Source organism: Pithys albifrons, chromosome 32 (genome assembly GCF_047495875.1).
Source record: "Pithys albifrons albifrons isolate INPA30051 chromosome 32, PitAlb_v1, whole genome shotgun sequence".
In the NCBI taxonomy this organism is placed as follows: domain Eukaryota; kingdom Metazoa; phylum Chordata; class Aves; order Passeriformes; family Thamnophilidae; genus Pithys; species Pithys albifrons.
Window position 1 is genome coordinate 1122062 of NC_092489.1, and position 26872 is coordinate 1148933.

The following is a 26872-nucleotide window of genomic DNA, read 5'->3' on the forward strand; positions in this document are numbered from 1 at the left end:
TTGGCCTTGGGTGGCTCAACACACTCAGCAGTGTCCCCGTGGGAGTCACCGCTGTCCTCAGTGCCAGCACACACCTCCTCCTGGAGCAGGGACTGTCTGTTTGGATACACTCACTCTGGGATGTCTGTCTGGGTGTCTGTGGCCAGCACAGCCCAGAGAGAGGCCACCAGTCCCTCCCCCTGTTCTGTAACTGGGAAAGCCCCTGAGCCTGTGCAGTGTCTCCTTTTTGGGGTTGGTGGTCGTTACTTCATCATCAACTTCCTTCTCTTTGCCTCATCCTTGACTGGCTGTCACCAACCAGCCAGGCCATAAAACAGTCTCAGTGTGCACAAGATGCTTTTCTTTCAGAGTCCCATCCTGTAAGGTCTTGTTTTCCACAACCTGGCAGGAGAAGAACAGACACTTGTGGGCATCAAGGGCAGTCACTGACCAAAATAATAGTGTTTCATCATGCCTGAATATGGTGTGGGAATCCTCTGAACCTGTAACATAAGAGAGGAAATGAGGGTGAGATTCGAGAGGACAAAAAATGACACAGAGGTGAAGACGGCTCAGTCAGTGCAGGGCACAGCTGGACTGACAGACACTGTTCCCCAGGAATAAAACCCAGGGCTCAGTCAGTGCAGGGCACAGCTGGACTGACAGACACTGTTCCCCAGGAATAAAACCCAGGGCTCAGTCAGTGCAGGGCACAGCTGGACTGACAGACACTGTTCCCCAGGGCATAAAACCCAGGGCTCAGTCAGTGCAGGGCACAGCTGGACTGACAGACACTGTTCCCCAGGGCACACGGACAGGGCTCAGTCAGTGGGTGCGGAGCTGCACCAAGAGATGCTGTTCCCAGTGTGTGGGTGGCCACAACTCATTTCAGGTGTCCAGTTTAAGGAGAGATTTTTGCAGTGTTTTTCTTGTAACTACTGTCTAAACAGTGACATACATTTTTGTTATTGCATAGTGTAGATCTCGTATGTGTAAGTTCAGTCTCTTTGCAATCAGTTTTGTGATAGCACAGTCAGGAAAAACCCTTTCATCCTTTGTGTGTGTGGTTTTGCAGGACAATACCTAGAGAATTGTGTTATGAGTTTTTATTTTTGTTGCCAGGCACGAGTGGAAGTGTTGTGATAATCTGTGTGTTTTGTCTGTGTAGAGGAGTTTGTTGTTGTGTTGTATTTGTAGTGTAGAGATTTTCTTTAAAATGAAACCTCAAGCTGTGTCTCCACCTGTGGAGCCACTGGAGTGAGCAAGGGAACCATGGACTGCACTGTAGGATAAAGTAGGAATTTGTACAGATATTCAACTCAAACCATGGAAAGCCAAAGACCCCATGGGAGTGTTGAACTACTGGGGACAGTTTGTGCAGACTCCCCATACACACTCCAAAGAGCAGCTCAGTCATGCTGGACCTATGGCTGGATGCCTGTTGGCTGCATGTAAAGCCATGGCTGATAAGATCACTGACCTCGAACATTAATTAATAGAACAGCTTAAAAACAATGATCAGCTAAAAGCTGAGATGCTGCTGCAGAGTCAGGTGTTTGTGGCTGCATCTGAACAAGGTGAGCAGCTCAGGAAAAAGTGTGCTGTCTTGGCAGAGAAATACACATTGTGGGGAGCTGAGTGACGGGGCAAAAGGGACAGGACGAAGCCTGCAGGCCCACGGGTCCTGCCATTGTCACAGACCCAGGTGGGATCCAGAGACAGGGCATGGAAATATTTGGAGCACTGGGTGATTCTGATTCCTCTACTGAGGATGAGTCTGAGGTAGAAAATAAAGGTGCCTGTGCAGCTCCTGTTTTCAAACGGAAATTAGTAACTGGAAGAGATGGACAGGCTGTTAGGGGAGATTAACTAAAAAAATCTTGTAAAACTGCAAGCAGGGACCAGGGGAGACACACCTTCTATCTGAACAAGGGAATCCAATTGAACAGATGACAAACAAACTAAGTCAGTGAGGTGATTTACCAGGGCTGGAGCCTCCTGGATAGGGCAGAGGAGACAGGTGGGAGGAGCAATGGGGAGATGAGAAGGAGTCAAATGAACAGACCTGCCTGTTTTGTTCACTCCTGACCTGCGGGATTGATAAATAGGAAAAGATGGAAAGCCAACCCAAGTCCTCCACCCTATAGCAAAGGATTACCACGGCAAGAGAGGGCGGAAAGTGGAGTACCCAGGGCTGGGGAAGCCAGATGGCCCAGTGTTTAATCCTTCTGCACCCTACAATCCATGGACAGAAGTGACTGAGGTTGGAGTAGCAGCAGAGAGACACATAAAAACTGAATAGGGAACAGACCAAGCCCCCGCACCAGCATGGTGTGTGTTGAGACACGACACTCACCCCTTCACCCAGTGTACCATCTGGTGGTGTGGTGGGAATAAACAGGGGGTCTGAGTGCTTCTGGACACGGGGGGGAGGTCACTGTAATACACAGCAATCCAGGCCAAACATAGAGGAAAAACTGCCCTGGGATGGGAGCTGGGGGTTCAACCAGTAAATTGGAAATGCAAATTGGTGACTGAGACCCTCACAGATATTCTGTTATGGTTCCTTCAATCAGTGAACACATCAGAGGTATGGATATATTATGGGTTCCACCTTAGAAATCCGTGGTACCTCTTGGGCTTTTGGTGCCACGGAGTGTCTCCATGCCAGAGCTGTCACTGTGGGACTTACACAACAAGAAGCAAACATTCCCACAGCTACAGAAATTGTAAAAATAAAACAGTATAAATTTCTGGGAGGAGATGCAGAAATCCAAGGAACTGTCAATCCTTTGTTCCAAGCACGTGGTGTCTGTTCTGCACATTCTCCTGTTCACAGCCCTGTCTGGGCTGTGAAGGACTCGGGTGGCAGCTGGTGGGTGACTGGAGATTCCAGGGCAGTGAACAAACAGACACCCCCCACAACTGCTGCTGTTCCTGAAGCTGCAACATCAGTGCCCCACCCCCAGGCACATCCAGGGACAGGGGACACTGTTATTGATGCAGCCAATGCATTTATCACAACTCCAGTTCCATCCAGGGCACAGGATCCATTCCCATTTCTGTGGGGTGGGAACCAGGACACCTTCACCCATCTGCCCCAGGGCTACAAGCACAGCCCTGCCTTTTGTCCCCAAGCCACACACTGCACTGGAGCACCACACACTGCACCTGCCCAGGTACAGATCCTTCAGGGCACAGATGGTATCCTGGTACAGGGACCTGATCACCATCAGGTGCAACAACAGCTGGATGCCATCCTTGCCTTGTTAAGGTGCTGTGGATGGGCAGTGAATCACACTGAAATACAGGGTCCAGTCCAAGAAGTCAAATATTTGGGCATCACATGGACCCAGAGTATTGAACAAATCCCAGAGAAAACCTTGGCCAGCATTCAAACCTCACCCAATCCAGAAGATAAGAAAGGAGTACAGCACTTTTTAGGTGCTGTTCGGTGCTGGAGGTCACATGTACCTGGTTTAGCAGTGCCACTTAAGCCTTTGAACAGTTACCCATAGAAAGACTCAACCTGAATAGAGGTCAAAACAGCAGAGTTAGTCAGTCAAAGACACAACGAGCCTGACCAAGGGACCCACAACATGCCCAACTATCAAATAGGTAGGTGGGGAAAGCCCTCCAATCAGCTCACAGACACTCAGAAACAAACAGCATGGTTTCCTGAGGGCAGGGCAGGGATTCGCTGTGGCAGACCATGCTGGAAAGCTGCAGCACTCACTGCAGCCCCACACACACAGTTGGTGGCTGAGGGGGAAGGAGGCAGCAGCCACTTGGCTGAATTGGTTGCTGTTTGGCAAGCCATGGACATGACACCACCCAATGCTATTTGTTCCCTGTGCATGGACTCTTGGGCAGCAGCACAGGGGCTGTAAACTGGCTGGGCAAGTGCCCTGCTGTCCTGAGGAATAAGGCTCCCCCTGAGTCAAACCACAATGACAATCCGCAGTTCAAGGCAAGGGAAGTAATTTATTAAGTTTCACATGACAATATACAGAGCTCAGAGGCAGAGACTGAGGCAGGGGCAAGGTTACTGATAACCTCCCCCATGGGGGATGGATCAGGGCTTTGACCTCCTTGCAAATGGAACACAGACCCAGCAGGTGGGGGGTTTGGAGGGTGAGGGTAGACAGAATACACACATGCAAACACAAACAGCCTGTGGTGTTCTGGTGCCTGTGCCTGCCAGTAGCAGAAGATCAGCTGTCCTTTGCTTATCTCCAAGGGTTGCTGTTCAGGAAATTTAACTCCACATGTGCCATCTCCAAAACTCCCATTCCTACAACTGGCCTTTGTGGGGCCACCAAGAGCAGCTGTATCTGCCTCCTCCTGTGCAGCCTGTCCATCTCTCTGCCCTGCTGGGCACACTCAGGAGCAGCTGCAGCTTCACCTTTGTAAAGGGTGTGTGTCTGTCTGCCTTTGCTGCTGGACACACAGAGGCCCAATTGGGCTCATCTTGTGGCACCAGGGGAGGCCACTGCCCCTCCGTGCTGCTGACCAGTGCTGGGCAGAGCTGGTGATTCTCTAACTCTCACAAAGTCCCCTTTGTCCTGCAGTGTCACAGTGTCCCCTGGGTTCCAGGAGGCCCTGCAGTGTCACAGTGTCCCCGGGGTTCCAGGAGGCCCTGCAGTGTCACAGTGTCCCCTGGGCACCCTCAGGCCCCACATCACACAGCCCTGGCAGTTCCCACACCAGAAATATTGCAGCACTTTGGGACACCACAACAGAAGGAAGACATTGAGCCATTGGAGAGTGTCCAAAGGAGGCAACCAAGTTGGGCAAGGGCCTGCAGGGGCACCATGTGAGGAGCAGCTGAGGGCACTTGGTGTGTTCAGCTGCACAAGAGGAGACTGAGGGGACACCTCATTGCAGGTACAACTTCCTGGGCAGGGGCAGAGGAGGGGCAGGCACTGATCTCTGCTCTGTGGGGACCAGGGACAGCACCCAGGCAATGGCTGCAGTTGTGCCAGGGCAGGGTTAGGATGGATCTTACAAAGAGGTTCTTCCCCCAGAGGGTGGTGGGCACTGACCAGACTCCCCAGGACAGTGGGCAGAGCCCCAAGGCTGACAGAGCTCCAGGAGGGTTTGGATGATGCTCTGGGGCACAGCATGTGACTCTTGAGGATGGGGCTGTGCAAGGCTGAGGGTTGGACTCCATGATCCTTGAGGTTCCCTTCCCACTCAGCACATTCTGGGGTTCCCAGTCAGCACATTCTAGGGTTCTGTGACACCAGCTGGGCTGGTCCCAGTGCATGAAGAAGCCCTGTCACCCCAGAAATACTCTGGGTGCCTCCAGTGTGGGGAGGGGTCCCAGACCCACACCAAGATGCCTGGAGGAAGGGGGGACACCCTCCTGACTGAGCCCTGGGTTTTATGCCCTGGGGAACAGTGTCTGTCAGTCCAGCTGTGCCCTGCACTGACTGAGCCCTGTTCACCTCTGTGTCATTTTTTGTCCTCTCGAATCTCACCCTCATTGCCTCTTTTATGTTACAGGTTCAGAGGATTCCCACACCATATTCAGGCATGATGAAACACTATTATTTTGGTCAGTGACTGCCCTTGATGCCCACAAGTGTCTGTTCTTCTCCTGCCAAGTTGTGGAAAACAAGACCTTACAGGATGGGACTCTGAAAGAAAAGCATCTTGTGCACACTGAGACTGTTTTATGGCCTGGGTGGTTGGTGACAGCCAGTCAAGGATGAGGCAAAGAGAAGGAAGTTGATGATGAAGTAACGACCACCAACCCAAAAAAGGAGACACTGCACAGGCTCAGGGGTTTCCCAGTTACAGAACAGGGGGAGGGACTGGTGGCCTCTCTGTGGGCTGTGCTGGCCACAGACACCCAGACAGACGTCCCAGAGCAAGTGTATCCAAACAGACAGTCCCTGCTCCAGGAGGAGGTGTGTGCTGGCACCGAGGACAGCGGTGCCTCCCACGGGGACACTGCTGAGTGTGTTGAGCCACCCAAGGCCAAGGATGCAGCAGCTGCTCAGACTGGGGATCCTGAGCCCACGGGGGTCGGGATGGACAGGAACTGTGGGAGAGGTACAGGAACTGTGTGAGTGGTGTGTCAGTGAGTGGGAGTTGTCTTGGGGTTTGGTTTTTGTTCCCTCTTCTCACTTTTTCTTCTTTCCTTTGCTATTTCAATTGAATAAACGCTGTTTACTCATATTTTTAATGGTGTCATAGTTTCAGCTCAGAGTCCTTCTGAACCCTCCCTAGAACAAATATCCTGAGAAACATTAAGATCAACGACTTAGAACTATAAAACATCAAGACTCAGCCAAACAATAGTCCAAACAATGATCATTCTGTCCCTGAAAAGAGTCCCACAAGTTTACTCTCTCTGGTCTCTCCACTCTGGTGTTCTCGGGGTCTCCCCTGTCCAGAATGGGAGTCTCACTAAGAGATGCCAAAGGTGTTGGGTGGACCGAGACTCTATTCTGCTGTGACTCTGCTTCAGGGTGCCATTCCCAGAGATTCCCCATCTCTGGGTTCTTCACCTGTTTGTCTCAGGTGCCCTGTGCAGGCTCCCCCTTCTAAAGGCCCCCGTTTCAGGGTCCTGGGAGTTCTGAGGCTCTCCCTTTTCCACACTCCCCTGTCTCCAGGCTGCTGGGGGGCCTCCAGCTCAGCTTTTGCCCCTCTCCCCTCCTCATCTCTAGAACCTGAGATTAGCTCAGTGGGTTAAAACTTGGTTGGAATAATGCCAAGGTCATGAGTTCAATTCCCTGTGTGGGCCATTGACTTAAGAGCTGGACTCGATCCTTGTGGGTCCCTTCCAACTCAGAACAGTCTGTCTGTCTGTGAAGTCTGTCTGTGAAGTCACCGGGCACCTGGTGTCCATCAAAAGCTACAAAACACTGAGATTCTGACAAAAAACCTTCACAAATATCAAAACTAAAAAACATCAAGTTTAAGCCAAAACCCACTTGAAAATATGAAAATTAAGTGAAAAAAATCTCTCTGAGGAATTCCCCTTTTCTGGTCTTTCCATTTCAGTGTTCTGCTTTCCACCCTGTCTGGGCGGCCAGAGGACTCACCTGTATTGGGATTGGTGGGTACTATTTCTCTCTCAGCCTTACGTGTAAATTGGGGCACAGGGTGTGACTCTTGGGGATGGGTCTGTGCAGGGCTGGACTCCATGATCCTTGGGGGTCCCTTCCCAATCAGCACATTCTGGGATTCTGTGACACCAGCTGGGCTGGTCCCAGTGCATGAGGAGCCTCATTCCCCAGAAAGAACTGTGGGTGCCCCTGTTTGGGGAGGGGTCCCAGCCCCACCCCAGCAGGCCTGGAGGAAGGGGGGACACCATCCTGCAGGTGGGATGTGCATCAAACTTGGGCCCTTCACAAGCCACTTGTAACACCTCAAAACTGGGCATTAACAGCCCCCCAGCCCTCAGTGGAGCCAGGGGGTCCCTGCAACCCCCAGAATGAGGGGGGGACTCCCAAGAGCCATTTAGACTCCCTAAAAATTGGTTGAAAACAGAAGGATTTTTCTGTCAATAGGGTCATCTCATCCCCCCAAAATGCAAGAGGTTCAACTCAGTCCATAAAAAAGAGGAGGGAAACCCTCAAAAGATATTTAAAGTCCCCTGAACTGGTGGGAAGCAGCAGGATCCCCTCAAAAAGAGCTCCCTGTGTCCCTTCCTCTGGGGCTCCACTCCAAGTGCTGTTGTCACATGTCCCCCACACTCCCTCACAGTACCCCCCTCAGGACAGAAGGGCACCCCAAAAGCTCCCTCACTTTTTCCACACACCCCATCTCTTCTCTCCAAATCCCCAACCCATCCCCCTCCAAGTCCCATCCCAACCCTCCCAATTTGCCTCCAAGCCCCCTCAATTTTATCCCATAATTCCCTGGGTTTGTAGCACCCCTTCTCCTGCTGCTGACTCCCCCTAAGTGGATTCAAGTTGGATTAAACCATTTTGGGATGGGATTGAGCCATGTCAAGTTGGCATGGAGCCATTTTCGAGTGGGATTGAGGTGTTATGAGCTGACAGATCAATCCCTCTCAGATATTGAACTGCAAAATGATGGAGAAATGTCAGTCGGTCTGGACACCTCCAATTTTGGGGAAGACTCCCAAATTCACACAGAACCATGAAATCTTCCTGAATGTCTTATTGAACCCCAAATTCCTGCCCCAATTTCCAGGAGAATGGTGAAAATTTAGATGTCTTTGTTCAATTTCTTTATTTTAACCCCGATATCAGGTGATTTTAAGGTATGAAATGGATCAAATAAAATAAAAAAGTACAAAAATGAATCATGTGAATGTGCATGGGGTTGGGTTGGGTGGTCCATAGAGAGGCAGAGCCACAGAGAATTGGAATTATGGAATTATTGAGTTTTGAAAACTTCTGAAACACCACTCAGGTTCCTTGAGGCCACAATATAAACTAAGGGTATGGAGCAGGGGAGATGTTTAGGGTCAAAAGTCAGCAACTCCCCCTTCCCAATGAATTTCCCACTTCAGTCTGTGTCCCCATATGTGATGGCTTTGATGTGGCAAAATGCCAAGTACTCATTTCAGAGGCAAAGTCTCCTCTTCTGTCCCCCAAAAACCAAAACACAGGACATAGTTCAGCAAAACAAGGTATATTAAACAGAAAATAAAATAGAAACCAAATCAAATACAAACTACAGACTAAGAATAAAAGCCAGCAAGAACAAACAGGAAGTAAATTTCAGCTTCCCCAGTATCTTGGTCTCCACCCAGGAGCTCTGCAATGCCAAGAAACTCCTGGTTCATCTGGCAAGAAGAAGAAGGAAAATCCCTCCTCCCTCTCTTCTTCTATCTGAGATGATGTCAGAATATGGGATGCAACAGAGTTGGCCAGTAGGAGTCAGCTGGGCTGACCCAGATCGAGTCAGCTGATTGTCCAAGGCCTTGCTCTAAAAACTAAACCCTAAATCTGGGCCTAACTAAAGCCATGACACCAGGGATGTTCCTCCCCCAGGTTAATTCAAGTGCCCACGGAGAACCAGGAGGATGTGGAGACCACCAGCCAGGGGTCTTCCTAATGTGGGTCACAAGGAATGTGGGTGATAGAGATGGAGCAGCAGATGAAGCTCTTCCCACAGTCGGGGCACTCGTGGGGCTTCCCTCACTGGTGGGTCCGTTGGTGTTGGGTCAGGAAGCTCCGGGTGAAGCTCTTCCCACACCCGTCACACTCCTAAGGCCTCTCCCCGGTGTGGATACGCCGGTGGGTGATGAGGTGGGAGTTATTTTTGAATCTCTTCCCGCAGTTGGCGCAGCAGAAGGGCCTCTCGTCCGTGTGTGTGCGCTGATGCTCAAGGAGATGTGAGTTGGTTAGAAACCTCTTCCCACACTCGGAACACTCAAATGGCCTCTCCCCAGTGTGGGTCATTTGGTGGAGGATGAGCTCAGCGTTACGGATGAAGCTCTTCTCACAGTTTGCACATTTGTGAGGCCTCTCCCCTGTGTGGGTTCGCCGGTGGTACATGAAGGTGGAGTTATGTTTGAATTTCTTCCCGCAGTCGCTGCAACAGAAGGGCCTCTCCCCGGTGTGTGTGCGCTGATGTACGAGGAGTTCTGAGCTGGTCCGACACCTTTTCCCACACTGGGAACACTCATAGGGACGTTCCCCAGTGTGGATCATCTGGTGGCGGATCAGGTGGGAGCTCTGACTGAAGCCCTTTCCACATTCCCTACATGTGTAGGGCCATTCCCCAGTGTGGATGTGCTGGTGGCGAATCACGTGGGAGCTCTTGCTGAATCCCTTCCCACATTCCAAGCACTTGTAGCGCTTCTCCCTGCTCTGAAGCTGCTGCTGCACCCCCAGGTCAGAGCTCTGGTTGAAGCTCTGGCCATCTTTACCACACTGGGTGGCTCTATCCTGATTGGAGGACCCAAAACTCTGTTGACAGCTTCTCCTCCTGTGGGATGTCCGTGGCATTTTGTCCTTGGTGTCTTCGTGCTCTGTGGAGCTGTTCAAAGTGGCCTCTGCCACCAGGTTCTGCTGGGGGGATTTGTCCTCCGTGCTCCCCGTGCTCAGCTCGGGGCCTGGGGCAGGAAGGAACAAGGACACTCAGGGCATTTGCATTCGGCCCACAGGGAAGGCCAAGGACATCCCCCCAAACCCGACCCCGGCAGGACGGCGTCGGCAGCGGGGTTGTCCTGCAGCCGGGGCCATGCTGGGCTGGAAGATGCAGCACAAGAGAGGGGCAAAGGGGCACTGACTTCCTCCTCACCTGCCTGGGGGTCCTGGGTCACCTTCCTCTTCCTTGCAGCCTCCTCTGCCATTCCGACACACCTTCAGAAGGATAAAACCTGGTTTTTGGGGAAAACAAGCTGTGAGTGCCTTGGGTTGGGTTGCCCAAGTCCCTCTCTAAAAGTCACTCGGCATCTTGTGTCCATAAAAACCTCCAAAACACCAAGATTTAGCTCAAGAAAACCCTTCCTGGAGCTTCCGCTCTCTGATCTCCCCCTTTTGGCATTCTGAGTGTCCCCCCTGTCTGGGCTGCTGGGGGTCTCCTGTGTATTTGGGGTCCTCCCTCTCCAGGGTCCCCGCCCTCTCCAGGCTACCAGGGCCCCACCACCCCCTGCCCGCCCATTCCCGGCTTACCAGCCCTCACATCCCCCTTTCTTTGACTCCAGGACCACCCTGCCCTCCTTTTCCCTCTCATCCTGCCTTTCCCTGACTTCACAATCCCTTTGCCTTTCCTCTGTCACCTCCTCAACTCCCCTTATTCTGGGCACAGGGACCACCTCCACCCCCCAACCACCTCTCCCCACTCCTAGTCCTACCCTTCCTTACCTTGGGCCCATCCTGATCATCCATTCCAAGGCACTGGGATGTCCCTGCCCCCCCTTATCCTACACCAACACCCCCATGCACCCCCTTTCTGGGCAATCCCACCTCTTCCAGTCCCCACACCCCCTTTGCCTTGACTCTGGGAGACCCCCAGTGCCCCCACTCCTGCATTTCCCAGACCACAGATCCTTTTTGGAACACTGGGGGACACCTTGAACCCCTCTTTTCTGGCCATTCTGGGTTTTCCTACATCATGACCAACCGTTCCTTAACATCAAGGACACCTGTACACCCCTTTACTGGGCACAGGAGATCCCTGGGCTTCCCATCCCACTTCTCTGAGCAATTGCACCCCTTTGCTTGGCCATGGGACCCCCTGAAAACCCCCTACCCCAGCTCTGTGTACCCCCTGCATCCCCAACATCCACACCAAAACACCAAGATTCAACCCCTGAATAGGGACACCAGAGGGGATTTGGGGCCCCCGCAGTCCCTCCTCTCGTGACTCTCTGCTTGGGGTGGTGGTTCCCAAGGGCCCCACCTCTCCACGTTGCTGTGGGTCCTGAGGGTGCCCCCTCTCTGGGCTGTCCATTTTGGGATCCAAGGGGGTCCCTGAGCACCCTGAGCAGAGAGTCAGGGCAGAAAGGACCCCTGGGACCCTCGGCATTCCTTGGAGGGATCAAGGAGAGGGGGGAATGAAAGAAACTCAGTGGATTCAGATAACAGAGTGGGGGACCTATGAAATTCCTGGGGTCTCCAACAGCCTGGAACAGGCAGAACCCCAGAGAGGAGACCCCAAAACACAAGGCACCCCCAACAGCCTGGACAGGGAGGATCCCCAGATCCCAAAGCACAGAGAACACAGGGAGCAAATTTCTGGGAGGGTTTTTTAGAAGTGAATCTTGGTGCTTTAAATTTCTTTTTCCTTAATCTGCATATTTTGGGGTTTTTTTGCCCAATCTTGGTGGGTTGGAGTTTTAGGGGATCTGTGCCAGGCGCCTCCATTTGGAGGCAGGGGAAGATTCCAGGATTTTCCAGCATCCAGGGATGCCCCCCAAGCAAAGCCCCCTTTGGGGGTGACTCCCTTTGTTCCCCACACTGTGGTCGCCCCTCACTCGCTCACAACCGTTCCTTTTTCCAAGAGCATCATCCCCAATTTCCTCCTTTCAGCTTCTAGGAAAAAAACCCATCAAATTAATCTGATTTTCCTGCTTTTTCAGGCTGTCCACGTGTCTCCTTACCTTCAGTTCTCTCTGTTTCAACTGTCCCTTCAAGGAGTTTCGCGGGGTCAGGGACGAGGGTTTATGGGAAGGGTTTGGGAGTACCTCGGCTGGTCAGGAAGAAGTTGGGGGGTTCCGGATTGTCTGGAAGGTCTGGAAGGCATTTAGGGGAATCCTGGGGTAGATTTCATCATCTGGAATGGGAATTTCGGGAGGTCCTGGACTGGTTTGAGAATATCTGGGAGAGGCCTGGGGGATTCTGGTGTTGTTTGGGGTCCTGGGGACATTTGGGGTTGTCTAGGAGGGGGTTTGGAGGGAGGGCGATGGAACTTTGGAAGGTCTTGGGGTGGTTTGCAGGGTCTGGATGAAAATTTGGAGGGACTCGAGAGGTTCTCTTGGGTGTTTTGGGGGTCTCTGAGATGTTCTCTGCGATGTTTAGTGGGGTCTGGGGAGCTTTGGGGGACTCTGGGGGAGTCTTGGGGGGGTGGGGGGGACTCTGGGGCGTTTTGAGGGGCTCTGGCAGGTCCAGGAGGTGATTTGGGGAACCCTGTGGTTTTAAGTCTGGGGTTTAAGGATCTCATGATGGGTTTGGGGTTTTTTTTGGGGGGTGGGGGAGGAGGATGTGGGATGGACGTGATGGGCCTGACGGCAGTCCCGGGATGGGGGAGGGGCTTACCCGGCTTCTCCACCTTCACTCTCACGGCCAACACAGCGCCAGTGGGTCCCAGGGAGGGGTAGGGGGTGAGTGGGTAATGTGGGACCCCCAAAACCCGCCCTGAGTCCCCAAAAGCCCCCCAAACTTGCCGATCTCGCAACACCTCTCCCCGCACCCGTCCCGAGTCCCGCCCTCCGTCTCCACCACCTCCAATCTGGTGTCCCTAAATACCTCCAAAACACAAAACTTCAGCCTAAACCAACCCTCCCAGCAGTTCCTCTTCTCTGAATTTTCCACGGTGGGGTTATTGGGGTCCCCCTGTCTGCAGAGCTGGGGGTCACACTTGTATTGGGGATCCCATCCCACCCTCTCCGGGCTGCCGGGGATCCCGGGAATCCCACGGCTCCTTCCTCTCTTGGCTCTCGCCTTCTCCAGGCTCTTGGGGGTCCCACCTCCCCCTTGCATTGCTGCTCCCCCCTCCTCTCCACACTGCCAGGGCTTCTCCCTCTCCAGAACCCCCGTTTAAGGGGCCCGGGGCACCCTCTGTGCTCCCGCCCCCCAATTCCACCATTCCGGGGCTTCTCCAGCGCCGCTATCGCCCCTCTCCGCGGGTCCCGGGGATCCCTCCCGGACCACCCGAGGGCCCCAAAACTGCTCTCTCCCCCCCGCCCCACACCGACCTTCCGACTGAGCGCCGACCACGTGCTGCTTTGTTCTCTGTGTCCCCTGTCCTGGCTCCTCCCCCTGCTCTGTCCATCCTCTCCTGCCGCTTCTCCGCCCCCACAGTCCCGCCCCCTCCAGCCCTTCTCCTCCTCCCCCCAGGCCCAGCGTCCCACCCCGGACCCCCTTTGCCCCCAGCCCCACCGCCCCCCGCGGGAGGAGCAGGGATGGAGCTGGGGCAGCTCGGGATGGGGCAGCGCTGGGCTCTTGGCCGCTCCCGCCCTCACTCGGCCCCCGCCGCAGCCGCCACGGCCGGGAGAGCGCGGGGGGGCCCGGCCTGGGCGCCCCCACCTCCCCCCGCCCCAAACTGCCGTCCCGGGGGGCTCTGGGGGCGAGGGGAGGGCGCGTGTGGGCTCGGGGTGGGGAGCGCGGGGTACTGCGCGTCTGCCTGGCAACTGTGGAGTCATCAGCGCCGTGCGCTCTGATTGGCTGGAAAATGATTCCGGGCCTTCTATGGCTGATCCCCCCAGACACCCCAATGACCGGGACTGGGGAGAACTGGCAAGCTTTACTGGGAACACTGGGAGCAGCCCGTTGGGGGCAGAGGGACAGCAGGAGAGGGGGCGACACGCGACGCCAGATGACTCCCTGCCCTTGTGGCACACGGAGAAGCACCAGCTCAGGAGGACAAACCCCGACACAGAGCCCCGACCCCCGGCAGTGTCTTGGGGGGCGTCCGGCGGCGGGTCCGGGCAGGGCCGGGGGGAAGGAGCCCCTAAAACCTCCCACAGCCTGTCCAGGACCTCCCCCAAATCTTCTCCCAGTCACAGGAGCCCACCCAGGATCACCTGGAACCTCCTTCCACTCCCTACCCGGCCCTTCAGGACCCCTCAAAGTCCCTCTCAGCCCCACTAGGAACCATCAAACCCCCTCCCAGCCCACTCAGGACCCCTTAAACTTCCTCCCAATTGCCCCCAGCTCTCCCAGGAGACCCCAAGCACCCTAAATGTGCCTTCCCAACCTCCTCAGACTCCACAGATCTTCTCCCAGTTTGCCTTTGGTTCCTTCACATCCCAGCCCAGCCCCAACAAGCCACTTCCCAGTTACTCCCAGTGCTGCAAATTATACAACTTTCCTACATTTTTAATTAGTGGCAATCGTTGACTGTGTTACTTCTCACAGACTCTCCTCAGTTTGGTCTTTAAAGCCCCAAAGCTTTGAGTTTCCCTGGACTGGCTCTGACGAAAAGAGAAGCCTGAGGGAGCTGAAGATTGGACAGCTGGGACCTTAAAATTATGGTCCCTCAAAGCCATGTTGGAGCAACCAGAGGGTACAGAGGAGACGAACAAAGACATTTCAGCCTGAGAGTTGGAGACTTTGCCTGAGACAGAATGATAAAAGCACCAAAGAATGTTGACCAAAACAGCCAATAAAGAATAGAATACCAATTAATGAAGAGAATTGCATATCTTAGAAGAAAAAACGGTAATTTCTTTGTTTGCTAAAATGTATAAATATGTGAGAACTCTTGGAAGGGCTTGTATGGAGCTGGAGAAATTCTCTCCCTGTCTCTGCCCAGAATAAAGGAGTGTCTGAGTCACAGACACTCCAAGGGGGGGCTTGGAGGGTCTCATTCCTTCCTGATGACTTTTGGTGACAATTATTGATGACCCAGCTCGGACAAAGCTGCAGATCCTCCGTGGGTTCCAGCACCCTGAGGACTCCAGTGACACCCCAAATATTATTTGAGGAGATCTTCTCAGTCCCAGGATGTGGCCAGTTGAAAGCAAGATCCCTGGAATTTTGTTAAGTCATTTCTCAGTGTGTAAAATCTATCCTGAACCATCATAGAAATGGAGCTTGAGAATAGAATGCAATGGGGTGTGGTAGTTTTAGCTTTAGCTTCAGCCAGGCCTCAATTCATCAGGCCCAGAGGATGTGACAGAGATTAGAAGAGACAAACATCACCTGACTTGAGCAACCAAAGAGGTATTTCATATCACCTGACATTATCAGGAAGCATCAAGAAGTATAAAAGAGAGGGAGGTGGAGCTTCTGTCTCTTTTGCTCTTCCCCTTGGGCCTGTGCTCTGCCTCTGCCAAGACAGGGCCTTGCCACCATCCCTGCTCTGTTCTCATAGAATCACAGAATAAGTTGGGTTGGAAGAGACCTCCCAGATCATCAAGTCCAACCCTTAATCCAACCCCACTCTGATCACCAGATCATGACACTCAATGTCACATCCAGTCTCACCTTAAATACCTCCAGGGTTGGAGAATCCAACCCCTTCCTGGGCAGGCCATTCCAATGCCTGAGCACTCTCTCTCTGTAAAGAACTTCTTCCTGATATTCAACCTAAAACCTGCCCTGCCAGAGCTTAACCCTCTGCCCTCTTGTCCTATTACTGAGTGCCTAGGAAAAGAGACCAATCCCCACCTGTCTACAATCTCCTTTTGGGCAGACTGCCTCTTCTCTGCTGTGTTGAGCTCCCAGCAGATATCTGGTAGGTTCAAGTCACCCACAAGAACAAGGGCTGGAGATTTTGAGACATCTGCCAGCAGCTTGTAGAATAATTCATCCCCTTCATCATCCTGCTTGGGTGGCCTGTAACAGACACCCACAAGGATGTCAGCCCTGTTGGCCTTCCCCCTGATTCTGGCCCACAGACACTCAACCTTCTCACTGCTGACCTCAAGTTCAACAGAGTCAAGAGACTCTCTGAAATATAAAGCCACCCCTCCACTGGGATATACTGGGAGTGAGTGGAACCATAGTAGGGGTAAAAGGGAGCAACTGAAAGAATGTGGGGGGAACTGGGTTAATATTGGGAGCAACTGGATGCACACTGGACTCATACTGGGATCATAATGAGACTGTCTGGGAGTGACTCGGATCACACCGGCAATGACTGGAAAATATCTGGGAGCACACTTGGAGCTAATGGCATGAGACTGGGCTGATACTGGAAGCAAGTGGGACCATGTTGAAGGCAACTGGGATAACACTAGGAGGAGCTGGGCCCAAGCTGGAGGACACAAGGGGCAGCAGGAGGCCTTGTGAGACCACCTTCTACTGCCTGGGGTGGCTCTGGGGGTCCTCGGCTCCTCAGGGCTCTTCCTGCAGCCACAGAACTTGGAGTGACCCTCCTCTGGGTGGGTCCTCCACGTGATCCAGGAGCTTTGGGCTACTCCTGGAACAGACTGGAGGTAACTGGGATCATCCTGACACCATAGTGGCAGAGACTGGAAGTCACTGGAACCATACTGGGGGTGACTGGGACCACAGTGGGAGTTACTGGGACTATGCTAGCAGAAAACTGAAACCACGTATGGGGCAACTGGGAGAAAGTCAAATGGTTGAGTCTATACTGGGCACTACTGGGCGTCACTGAGACTATGTTGGGACAGACTAGGGGCATACTGGGCCAACTTGGATTCTGTTCTGGGTAGCTGAGATATAGTGGGAACAGCTGGGATCATAGTGGGAGTGACTGGGCTCTGGGAAGCACAGGATGGGCAGCATGGGGAGGCAAACCCCCCTCCCACTGCCCTGAATTCCCAAAATCCTTGTTCCCAGTCCCTTCTCTGACCCTGAGCAGCAGATTTGCTCTGGTATCCCTTTCCCTGGGGACACTTCCCCACCCTCTCCCCACTTTTCTACCTTTGGAAATCAGCACTTTGAAGCCCCATCCCACTGTTTTCTCCTTCTCCTCCCTACTATTATCATTATCCCCCTGCACCTCCTTTTCCTGGGCTCTGGGACCACCCTGCATGGCTATTCCCTGTTCTCCAACCTCGGACACCTTTTTCTCTGACTCCAGGATCCTCCTGCCCCCCTTTCCTGCCCATCCCACCTCTCCCGGCCTCTGGATACCCCTTTTCTTTGACACCAGGGACCCTCAGGCCCCCCCTTTTCTTTGACACCAGGGACCCTCAGGCCCCCATTCCCAGCCATCCCACATAACCTCACCCCCACATTCACCTTCTTTGACTCCAACTACCCCATGACCCCCCTTTCCCACCCATCTGTTATACACCAATAACTGAGAAATGAAATAAATATTATTCCCGCATTTTTCTCCTCTCATAAACATCCTATCCAAGAATTTTCTGTCAGCAGTTCAACACAAAGACAGAATTCTCTTACAAACAAACACCCTGCCAAAGCCTTTCTCCAAGCTTCCAGCAAGTCATGGGAGCAAATTCAGCCAAACTTCTTGCCTGATCACAACTCACACAAGCATCCTCTTGTTGTAATGACTTAGTTAAAACTATATCCTGCTTTTAAGAATTTTACAAGCTACCTGTAAAAAACAGTGTCTAAGTATTTTTGCAGTCTATAAAAACTCCCAAAGAACACCTTGGAATTTCGGTGCGTAGGGTGTGTGGAGAATGGAGAGAGAGAACCACAGCCAAGAACCTCTCCCACCTCCTCCCTGCCTCACCCATCTCACCTTCTTACCCTCCTTCTTCCCCACCCAAGCTGCTTGCCTGCCTGCCCCTGCAGACTGAGGAGAAAGCTGAGCTCTGCCTTGCTCCCTGCGTCAGTTCTGCTCCTGCTTACCCAGCCCTGGCCCTGTTCAGCCTGGGGTGGCTGCGCCGCTGCTGCCCGTGAGCGACAGCTCCGCGGAGCCTGAGAGCTCTGCAGAGAGCGAGGAGCAGCCCTGCTGCACAAGGGAGAGCAGCACAGACTGAGCATCACATCTGGACTGCAAGAGCTGCATTCCACACCTCTGCCTGCAGGAACAGAGACAACATCGCTTCTCTCTCACACACACACACACACACACACACACACACACACACACACACACAAACAAATTTGGCAGAAACAGTTGGTTTTGGTGGTAAACTTTTTTCTTTGCTTCTAAAAACTACTCTTAGATTTTTTCTAACTGTTCTTATTTCCCTCTCTGCAGTTTTATACAGTTTTTAATTAATAAAAATTGCCATTTTTTTAATTTAGAGGTAAAGAGATTGAGTTTTAATATTGTTGGGAAAAACATTTTGAACCCAAGCTATGTCTGCAATATTTAAGCAGATTGTAACACCATCCTGTCTCTCCCAAACTCCACACTCCCTATTCCTTTACCCTGACACCCCCTGGACTTCACTTTTCTGGTCACAGACACAAACTGCAGCACCAAAAACCTCTCCCCACCTCTAGTCATACTTTTTCTTGACATCGGGACCTTCCTGATCCCTCATTTCCAGGCACTGAGATGCCTCTGCACCCCGTTATCCTGCACCAAAACGCTCCTGCACCCCCTTTCCTGGCCATCCCTCCTACTCCAGCCCCCACACCCCTCTTTTTCTTGACTCTGGGACCCCCACTCCTGCATTTCCCAGACCACACACCCTGCCCTGCTTGGAACACTGGGGGAGAATTTTAACCCTTTTCTCAGCTATTCTGGGTGTCCCGTCCCTACCTCAAGACCCCCTTTCTTCAATATTGGGGACCCCTGGACTCCCCATCCCACTCCTCCAACCCCCTACACCCCCTTTCCTTGGCCCTGCTTCCCCCTGAAATCCCCTTCCCCAGCACTGTGTCCCCCCTGCACCCACAAGAGTCAGCCCAAAATACCAAGACTCAGCCAAAAAAACCCCTCTCAGGAATTCCCCCTCTGGGTCTCTCCACTTTGGGGTTTGGGGGGGCTCCACTGTCCGGGCTGCTGGGGGTCCCCCGTGAACTGGCAGGCCCCCTCCCCACCCTGTCAATGAAGGGCCTGACCCAGGCACACCAACCCCACCAAGGGGGTCCCCACATCCCCCCACCCACCAAGGAGCTCTTGCAGGACCCTACACTGGGACACGCAAAAACACCTACAAGGACCCCAAATATCCCCCAAGGGGCATTCCCAGCTCAGCTTTGGGGTCTCTCAACCATCCCCCCGAACACAAACCAATCCCCCAGAGCCCCCCCAGGCTATTCGGGGCTCGGCTCGGGGGTCCCGCAGCACTTTGTCGGGGCCCTTTGCTGTCCCTGTGTGCAGCTCCGGCCCCGCCCCGCGGCAGCCCCAGCGCGGGCTCCAAGGAGCGGCACATCCTGGTGCCCTTGGGGGCTTTGTCCGGGCCCATCTCGGCTCTCGTGTTCCCTGGCACAGCCCGCACGGCCCTTGGGGGGGCAGCGGGGGCACTGTGGAGTTTGGGGGCCCCTTCTCTTTCCCACCCTGTTCTCCCGCTCACCCGAGACTTCTTCGGGTGCAGATGGTACTCCAGAGGAGGAAGAGGAAAAGGAGAAGCATGGCTGTCCCCTCCTCTTCTCCCAGGGGTGTTTCAGGCTCGGCCCCGCCCCCCCCGCTCCCCCCCACCTTTTTCACAGGGCGCGCCCAGCAGGGCGGACACAGCAGGTTTGGGAGCACTGGCTGGCGCCGTGCTGAGGGAGAACAGGTCTACCCGCCGGGCTAAAGGGACAACACGTCTACCCGCCGGGCTGAGGGACAACACGTCTACCCGCCGGGCTGAGGGACAACACGTCTACCCGCCGGGCTGAGGGACAACACGTCTGCCCGCCGGGCTGGGAGACAGAACATCTTCCTACCCGTCCTAATACACGTGGGTCCCCCGGCAGTTGAGACAGGGTGGAACCCCGAACCCCCAGTTGAAAAGACCAGAGAAGGGGAACTTCTGGGACGGATTTTTTGGCTTCATCTACGTTTTTGTGAGTGGATTTTGGCTGAATCTTGATGCTTTGATGTTTTGATATTTGTGAGGGGTTTTTTTTTGCCTGCATCTCAGTGTTTTGCAGCTTTTTATGGACACCAGATTCCTGGTGACTTGTAGGGATGGAGAGTAGAGAGGGGTGATAGCTGAGCTCAGGGACCCCTCGGCAGCCTGGAGAGGGGGCAGTGTGGAAAAGGGGGAGCCCCAGCACCCCCAGGACCCTGAAATAGGGGCCAGGAGAAAGGGGAGCCTGCACAGGGGGACCCCTGTGTATTCAGGTGTGATGAGATGCCATTATTTTTGGTCCCTGTCTGGCCTTGCCACCTGCAAGTTATGGAAAACAACAACTTATAACTTAGACTTCGGCCTTGAAGGAGAAACATCTTGTGTACACTGAGACAGGTTTGTAACTTGAATTTTAAAAGGTGTCTAGTTTAACCCTGGAATCCCCATGAACCCCCCTGGAACAACTGGTCAAGGAATTTGAAAGTAATTAACAATGAACTAATTTTCCAGCAAAAATACACAATTTTAAAGGCAATTCCCTCAGAATAGCTCTCATTATATGGTTTAGGTGGCCTTGAAGTGACTGAAAATTGCAATGAGCTTTACTTACATCTGAAAAGAATTAGCAAATAAGGAAAATAATGTCATTAAACATGTGGGGGGTGACAAATCTGTGGATAAAAGAAAATAAGATCTTCCAATTAAAATATATCAAGAGTCAGGTTGGGAAAAAAAACAGTGACTGAATAGACTGAAGAAAAATACTTAGGGAAGAGAAAAAAAATGCAAAACAGAAATACTATTTTTTCTCAATGCAAAAGGTTTTTTCTGGGTGTTTTATTAGTCTGAATGCTGATGTTGAATTTATAATAATATATATTTATAGTAGTATTGTAAAATACTATAATAAATCATATAATAATACAGAAAAACTAATTTACAAAATTGACTTTTTGACTGTTGAGAGCAATTTAAAAATACTTTGTTATTTATACAGGTATTGAAAACATTGACACCAATATTTACCAGAAAATGTGGTGCCCCAAATTTATCTGGGAAATGAATATTCCTTAACTCTCCTTGAGATCTTTGGGACAAGTCCCAGCAAAATCTGGAGTCCCTCAGCTCACCAGTTTGATCTCCCTTGGTACTTCACTGCTTTGGTCACCAAGCCCAGGGCTGAGGGCAGAGCAGCACCAGAGGAGCAGAAAGTCCCAGGTTTGCCCAGGAAACCAACACATGGACTTGCCAATAATGCAACATAAATCTCCCATTTTCTATCAGCTTTTAGAATCAAAAAGCTTTGCATGGGGAAGTTTTGTCGGGACCTGGATTGTAACAGAACTTTTTTAATTTAATTCTTTTCAGTATTGATGTGGGACTGGGGAAATAACTTGGAGCAGCCAGTGATATCCACACCCTCAGCTGGTCACATTTTCTGGGATAGAAAGAACTTTTCAGACTCCAAGTCTAAAATTACAGTTCATGCATCAGCTTTTACCCACTGAGGTTTCTTTCTCCTGCTTGTAAGGAGAGTGTGAGTGGGTGTGCAGCTGGAGAATTGATTAATCCTAATTAATATTAACACCCTGGACCTTCTCATGGTTGGAACAACCTGGGACAGAACACACATATTTTTAGTTTTCTTCCTATCACAGAAGTAAAACTGTGGAACTCAGTCCCTAAATTATCCTTTTCCATTGGTACATTACATGTATGAGACACCTTCCCTGTCTTGGTTTGAGGGGAAAAACCAAAATGTTTACCCACAAGTGGGGGAGGGGGTGTCCTCCACAATAATCACGCCACTCTTTATCAAATTTAAAGAAAAAGAACTTTAATACAAGAAGGATAACTAATCTTAACTGGTAAATATATATATATATATATATATATATACATATATATATATATATATATATATATGTGTGTGTGTGTGTGTGTGTGTGTAAACAGACCAGAGCAAACGACTTCCCCAACACCACAAGAGGAAAAAAACAACAAAAACCCCCCAAACCAACAGGTTTCCTCCTATGGAAAAATTATGGCAGTATCAGGGTCACAGCCCGGCTGGCAGCAGGGTGAGTTCCCAGATGAACTTTGTGTCTCTCTTTGTGTCTTTTGTCCCAAATGAAGAAGGAAAACTGGAAGCGACAAACCGCTGTGTGTCCTGGAAAAGCAGCTGCAAGTTCTCTCTCCCAGGTCGCTGCCCCAGCCGGGGCGGGCAGGCCGTGATGCTGCAAACAGCGGTGAGACCAGAGCAGAGGCCGGGACCCCAGATGCAGGAACCAGGAGAACAGCCGTGGCGAGGAGAAAAAAAACAAATCATCTCACCAAGAACAGCAGCAGCGAGCAGCCAGGAGCAGTCTGGGGCAGCCAGCAGAAGCCAGGACATGGCTTCTCCTCTACCCAGCACACACACCGCTCCTGCGTTCCGCTGAGCTAAGAATGGTAAAAATGTCCCCAAAACCAAAAGAGACAACCTGTCCCCAGCCAAGGGATCAGCAGTAACTACTTCTCTTTGTTAACTACTGGCATGGGCAGTTAGTGGCAGGGTGAGAATTTACATAATAATTCCAAAATGTGGAGGGACAGTTTTTAATGCCACACTTTTCAGTATTTTCAGCTGGGGTGAGGGACTGTAGCAGCTGTAATAGGATATAATTATAATAATATTGTCAACTACTATAATAAAGAATATAATAATTCTGATCAATTAATGTGTCAAATTGACTTTTTGAGTGCTCAGAGCACTTAAAAAATAATTTGGTGTTTATACAGGTATTGAAAACATTGACTCTAATGTCTCACTAAACCAGCCCTAAACCAGCCCTAAAACTAGTCTTAAATCCAGCCCTAAACCAGCTCTTAACATGTACTAAAACCAGTCGTAAACCAGCCCTTAAACCAGCCCTCGCCCAGCACTAAACCAGAAATAAGTGAGCCCTAAAACTAGCCCTACATCAGCTCTAATACCACTTCTAAAATCAGACTTAAAACCAGTCCCAAAAACAGCCCTAAACCAGCTCCAAATTAGCTCTATACCCAGCTCTAAACAAAGGCCTTAAAACCATCCTTAACCCAGCCCTAAACTAGCTCTAAACCAGTTCTAAACAAGCCCTAAACTGGCAGGGGGTTGGAATTGGATCCCTCTTCAGAGGAGGAGTTGGGTTTTTAACTATCTCCTCAAGTTCAAGTCACAGAATCACAGGATTGTTTGGGTTGGAAGGGCCCTTAAAGATCATCCCTCTCCAAGCCCTGCCGTGGGCAGTGTCAAAGGTTCACCTAGATGGGCCTAAATTTGAGGTTTTTGAAGTTCAGCCTAGGCCTGGGGCTGTCAGCTGATCTGGGCTGGGCTAAGCCGACAGCTGGCTCCTCCCAGCCAATAGTGTTTTATTCCATACCATATTACGACATCATTTTCCAGGGAAGTAGAATCAGTGTGTGGAAGTGGTTTGGGCAGTCACCCCACAGCATTCCTGCCGAGAGGACACACACACGGTGCAGTCCCAGGAGAGATGGGGAGGACCAGGCCCAGCACCGGCCCAGCAGTTGTTTTGGGAAGTAAAATGTTTGATGTGGGTTCTTCTCTCTCTGCTCGGGTCGTGTTTTCTGGGAACTGAGTCTTTTAAGACACTTTGGGGGTAGAATAGTGGACTTTGTGTGTGTACTAGGAAGTGAGGAATTGTTCCTTGTTGCTCTTAATTTGTGTGAGTATTTGTGCTCTCTCCTTGTTGTCCATTTCTGTCTGTAAATTATATGTAGTTTTAGTATAAACGTGGTTTGAAGGTTTTTTCCTTCCCCTCTCTTTTCCTCCCTTTCCTTGGTGTTGGGGTGGGAGGCTCTGACCCTGTACTGGGAGGGATGGCATTTTGCCGGCTCAAACCAAGACAGGCAGGGACACCTTCCACTAGCCCAGGTTATTGGCACGTTTTCCTCTTTCCAAGCAGTGAAGGATTTACAGTATTTCCAAATCAAACCTCTGACTCTCCAAAATCTCGGCTTTGACTCTCCAGAAAGTGCCCAAAAGCTGCAGAACTGACTGCAGGGTGTGACCCTTCCCCTGATACCTAAGAATTTAATGTAATTTTAGAAGGTGTTAGACTCATACAGTCTCTGCTAAGTTGCTCTGATCTGAAGTCTGAATATTAAAGTGCCTTTCTCACCAGCTGTCAGGCCTTGTCAAGGCTGAGCTGTTTTGAACAGGACACTTGCAAGATAACAGAAGACAAACAACAGGAGAAGGCCCAACTGTCTCCCCATGATGAAGGGGGTAGATTGGCAGAACTTTTGGGTGGGCATAAAAGAAAAATGAGAATTCTGATTGACTGTTAAAAGCGGGTATATAAACCCTGTAACTTCCTGACCAGAGGGTCAAACCCCCTGGGTTTGAACGTGAAATCTTCTTCTAATAAAACCCTGTATCTTTCTCCATTAACCTGTCTTCAGTGTGTCTCTTTTCACAGGGATACACAAGTAGATCTAAACCCAACAAACCCCTTCCCCCACCCCTCCCTCCTTCCCAGCTGTACCTCCTCCCCCCTCAGCGGTGCAGGGAGCTGGGAATGGGGGTCCCACTCAGTTGTTGGTGGTGCTGCTGCTCAGGGAGAGGGGTTGGAGTCCTTGTCCTGCTCCCCCTGTGGGGTCACTGTGGTTTTGGGATTATCCACTTTTATCCTGTTTCCTGCAGCTGAAAGAAACTGGGGCGATTTCCTGATTTTTTTTCCACTTCTTTTTTCCTCCGGTTTTGGATACATGAGAAAAAACCTCATTGTACCTCTATAAACAGGTACTGCTGGGGGGTTGTGGGGCCAGCCCCAAACTGGGCTTAACACCAAAAACACAAAGAAAAAGGAGGGGACAAGGTTGGGAATTTGTGGTTGTTTCATGGAATGGTTCAAGTGTGTCAAATCTGGGGAAAATGTGACTTTGGGGGGTGGAAAATGACACAGGGGGGAGGAGAGAAGAAAAGTCAAAATAAAGATCAAGTAAAAGTCAGTCAAACCCCAGACTCATCCCTTCCCAGTGGGAGTGAGGCCATTCCTGTGATCCAGGTCAGAGCTCCTGTCAGGGGATTAAAGAGGCTAAAGACTGGGTCAGAACCAACAGCAAAAGCCATTTCAAGTCCCTCCCAGGCCATATTTTGAGGAAGAAACACCCAATAGCACCTGTCTCCTGCTCACCTGACTGTGACTGCAGAGCTCCAGCCCCTGACATGCTTCTACCTCACATCAAGAACCTCAAATAAAAGCTTTGTGAATCAATTTAAGGACTTTCCATCTGTATTCCTCCTGTTTGGCCCAAGCATTGACCCCTCAGGTGTTTCTGCATTCCCAGTGAGCCCCTTGCCCTGGCTGTGCTCAGCCCCATTTTCCCAGGCCCAGGGGGAGGCTGCAGAATGTAGAAATATGTTTGTAAAAAACAGATAAGAGGCCTGGCTGGTGCCACTTTTGGGGCCAGACTCACCTCAGTCACGGTGTGAGAGGGTGTCCGAGGTCAGTGTCGCTCTCAGGACTTGTCATGGCCAGGGAAACAGTTTGTGTCAATCTGAGGCGTCCTGGGGATGGACCTTCTGCAGCCAAGAAATGTCACAGGGAGTGTATTTTGGCAGAAAAATGCTTATTTCAGGCTCTGGGAAGACTTTTGGGTCTGTTACCTTTGGGGTCCATTTGCTTCTCCATCCCTGTGTTGAGGTTTCCAAACTCATGGGGAGAGTTGGGTTTGGTGGCCTCTAAAATGAGACCTGGGCTTCAAAAGAGCAGGGAAAGGCTGGAAAACCTCCAGAATTGGTCCAATTTTGCCTCCAAGAGCCTTCCCTTGGTGGCCAAAAGCAGCCCCAGGAAGCCCCAGGGGAGCCAACCCAGCTGGGAGGGGAGGGAAGGGGCTGAGGGAGGAGCCCAGGGCTGGAGGGTCCCCCGGCCACCGACTCCCAGCCCTGCCAAGGGCTGCAAACTGAGCCCATTCCAGGAGCTTCCAGGTGCTCCACTCCAGCCCTGTGTCCCAGGCTGCTGCACCCCCTGAGCTCCCTCAGCTCCTGGCTCTGCAAGGAATTGGGAAACTGGGCTGATGGCAAGAGAAGCTGTGAAGATCAGCACTGTGAGCTGGTGGTGCTCCAGAATGAGACCCAAATGGGAAATAGGGAGGAGGAGGCTTGAAAAGGACCCCAAAGTCCTGGGTTTTCAGGTAGGCAGGGGGGTGAGGAGGGTTTGGGGTGGTGTTCAGGGCACAGGGACACTTGTGCCCCATGGATTTGGGATTCCCATTTCCTCAGTGGCTTTGCATCCCATCAAACTCTCCCCAGAGAGATTTTTGGAACAACTGGTCACCTCCACTTGGCAGGAGAAGCCCAAGGCTGTTCCAGGCAGGAACCTGCAGCCAGTGTGGGTTGGAGTGAGGGCAGGGCAGGAGTGGAGACGGGTGAACAACACACCCAGCACCCCCCAGGTGGGACTGTCCAAGGGCTGTTGGGATAAAAAGCAGCTTTGCTTCATTTCAGCCCCATTTTGTGCCCTGATCCCTCTCCCTGAGTTTTTGGGGTCTGTGCAAAGGTTTCCTGTTCCTCTGGCAACGCTCTGCAGAGCAAGGGCTGGGGGCACAGGGCACAGTGGGGTCGGTTCTGTGGCACATGGGGGTCACAGGGCACAGGGGGATGGTAATTGATCAACAACAATTCAATAATGATTAATTTAAGTATAAAAAAGTTTTAATAATTGGAAAGAAAAATAAATATAGATTTACTTAACAAGTGAATAAAAATTTTTGAAAACAAAAATATAAATATATAAAACACAAAATATAAACAAATAAAAAATAAATAAATAGAAATATATTTATAGAAAATAAGAAATAAAAGTATAAAAAGAAGAATTTAAGTATTTATTTAAATAATGTATT

The 26872-nt window shown here is 51.5% G+C and overlaps 2 protein-coding genes across 2 annotated transcripts in view; one reads left to right on the plus strand and one right to left on the minus strand.

Annotated features, from left to right (window-relative positions):
- LOC139684145 (uncharacterized) overlaps nucleotides 1-26872 on the minus strand; it is a 1342464-nt gene that overhangs the window by 762995 nt on the left and 552597 nt on the right. Inside the window, 1 exon segment of the mRNA XM_071579746.1 lies at nucleotides 9109-9777. Within this exon segment, the coding sequence (XP_071435847.1) occupies nucleotides 9109-9777 (669 nt within the window).
- Nucleotides 1-26872, plus strand: part of LOC139684146 (uncharacterized) — an 800710-nt gene that overhangs the window by 123290 nt on the left and 650548 nt on the right.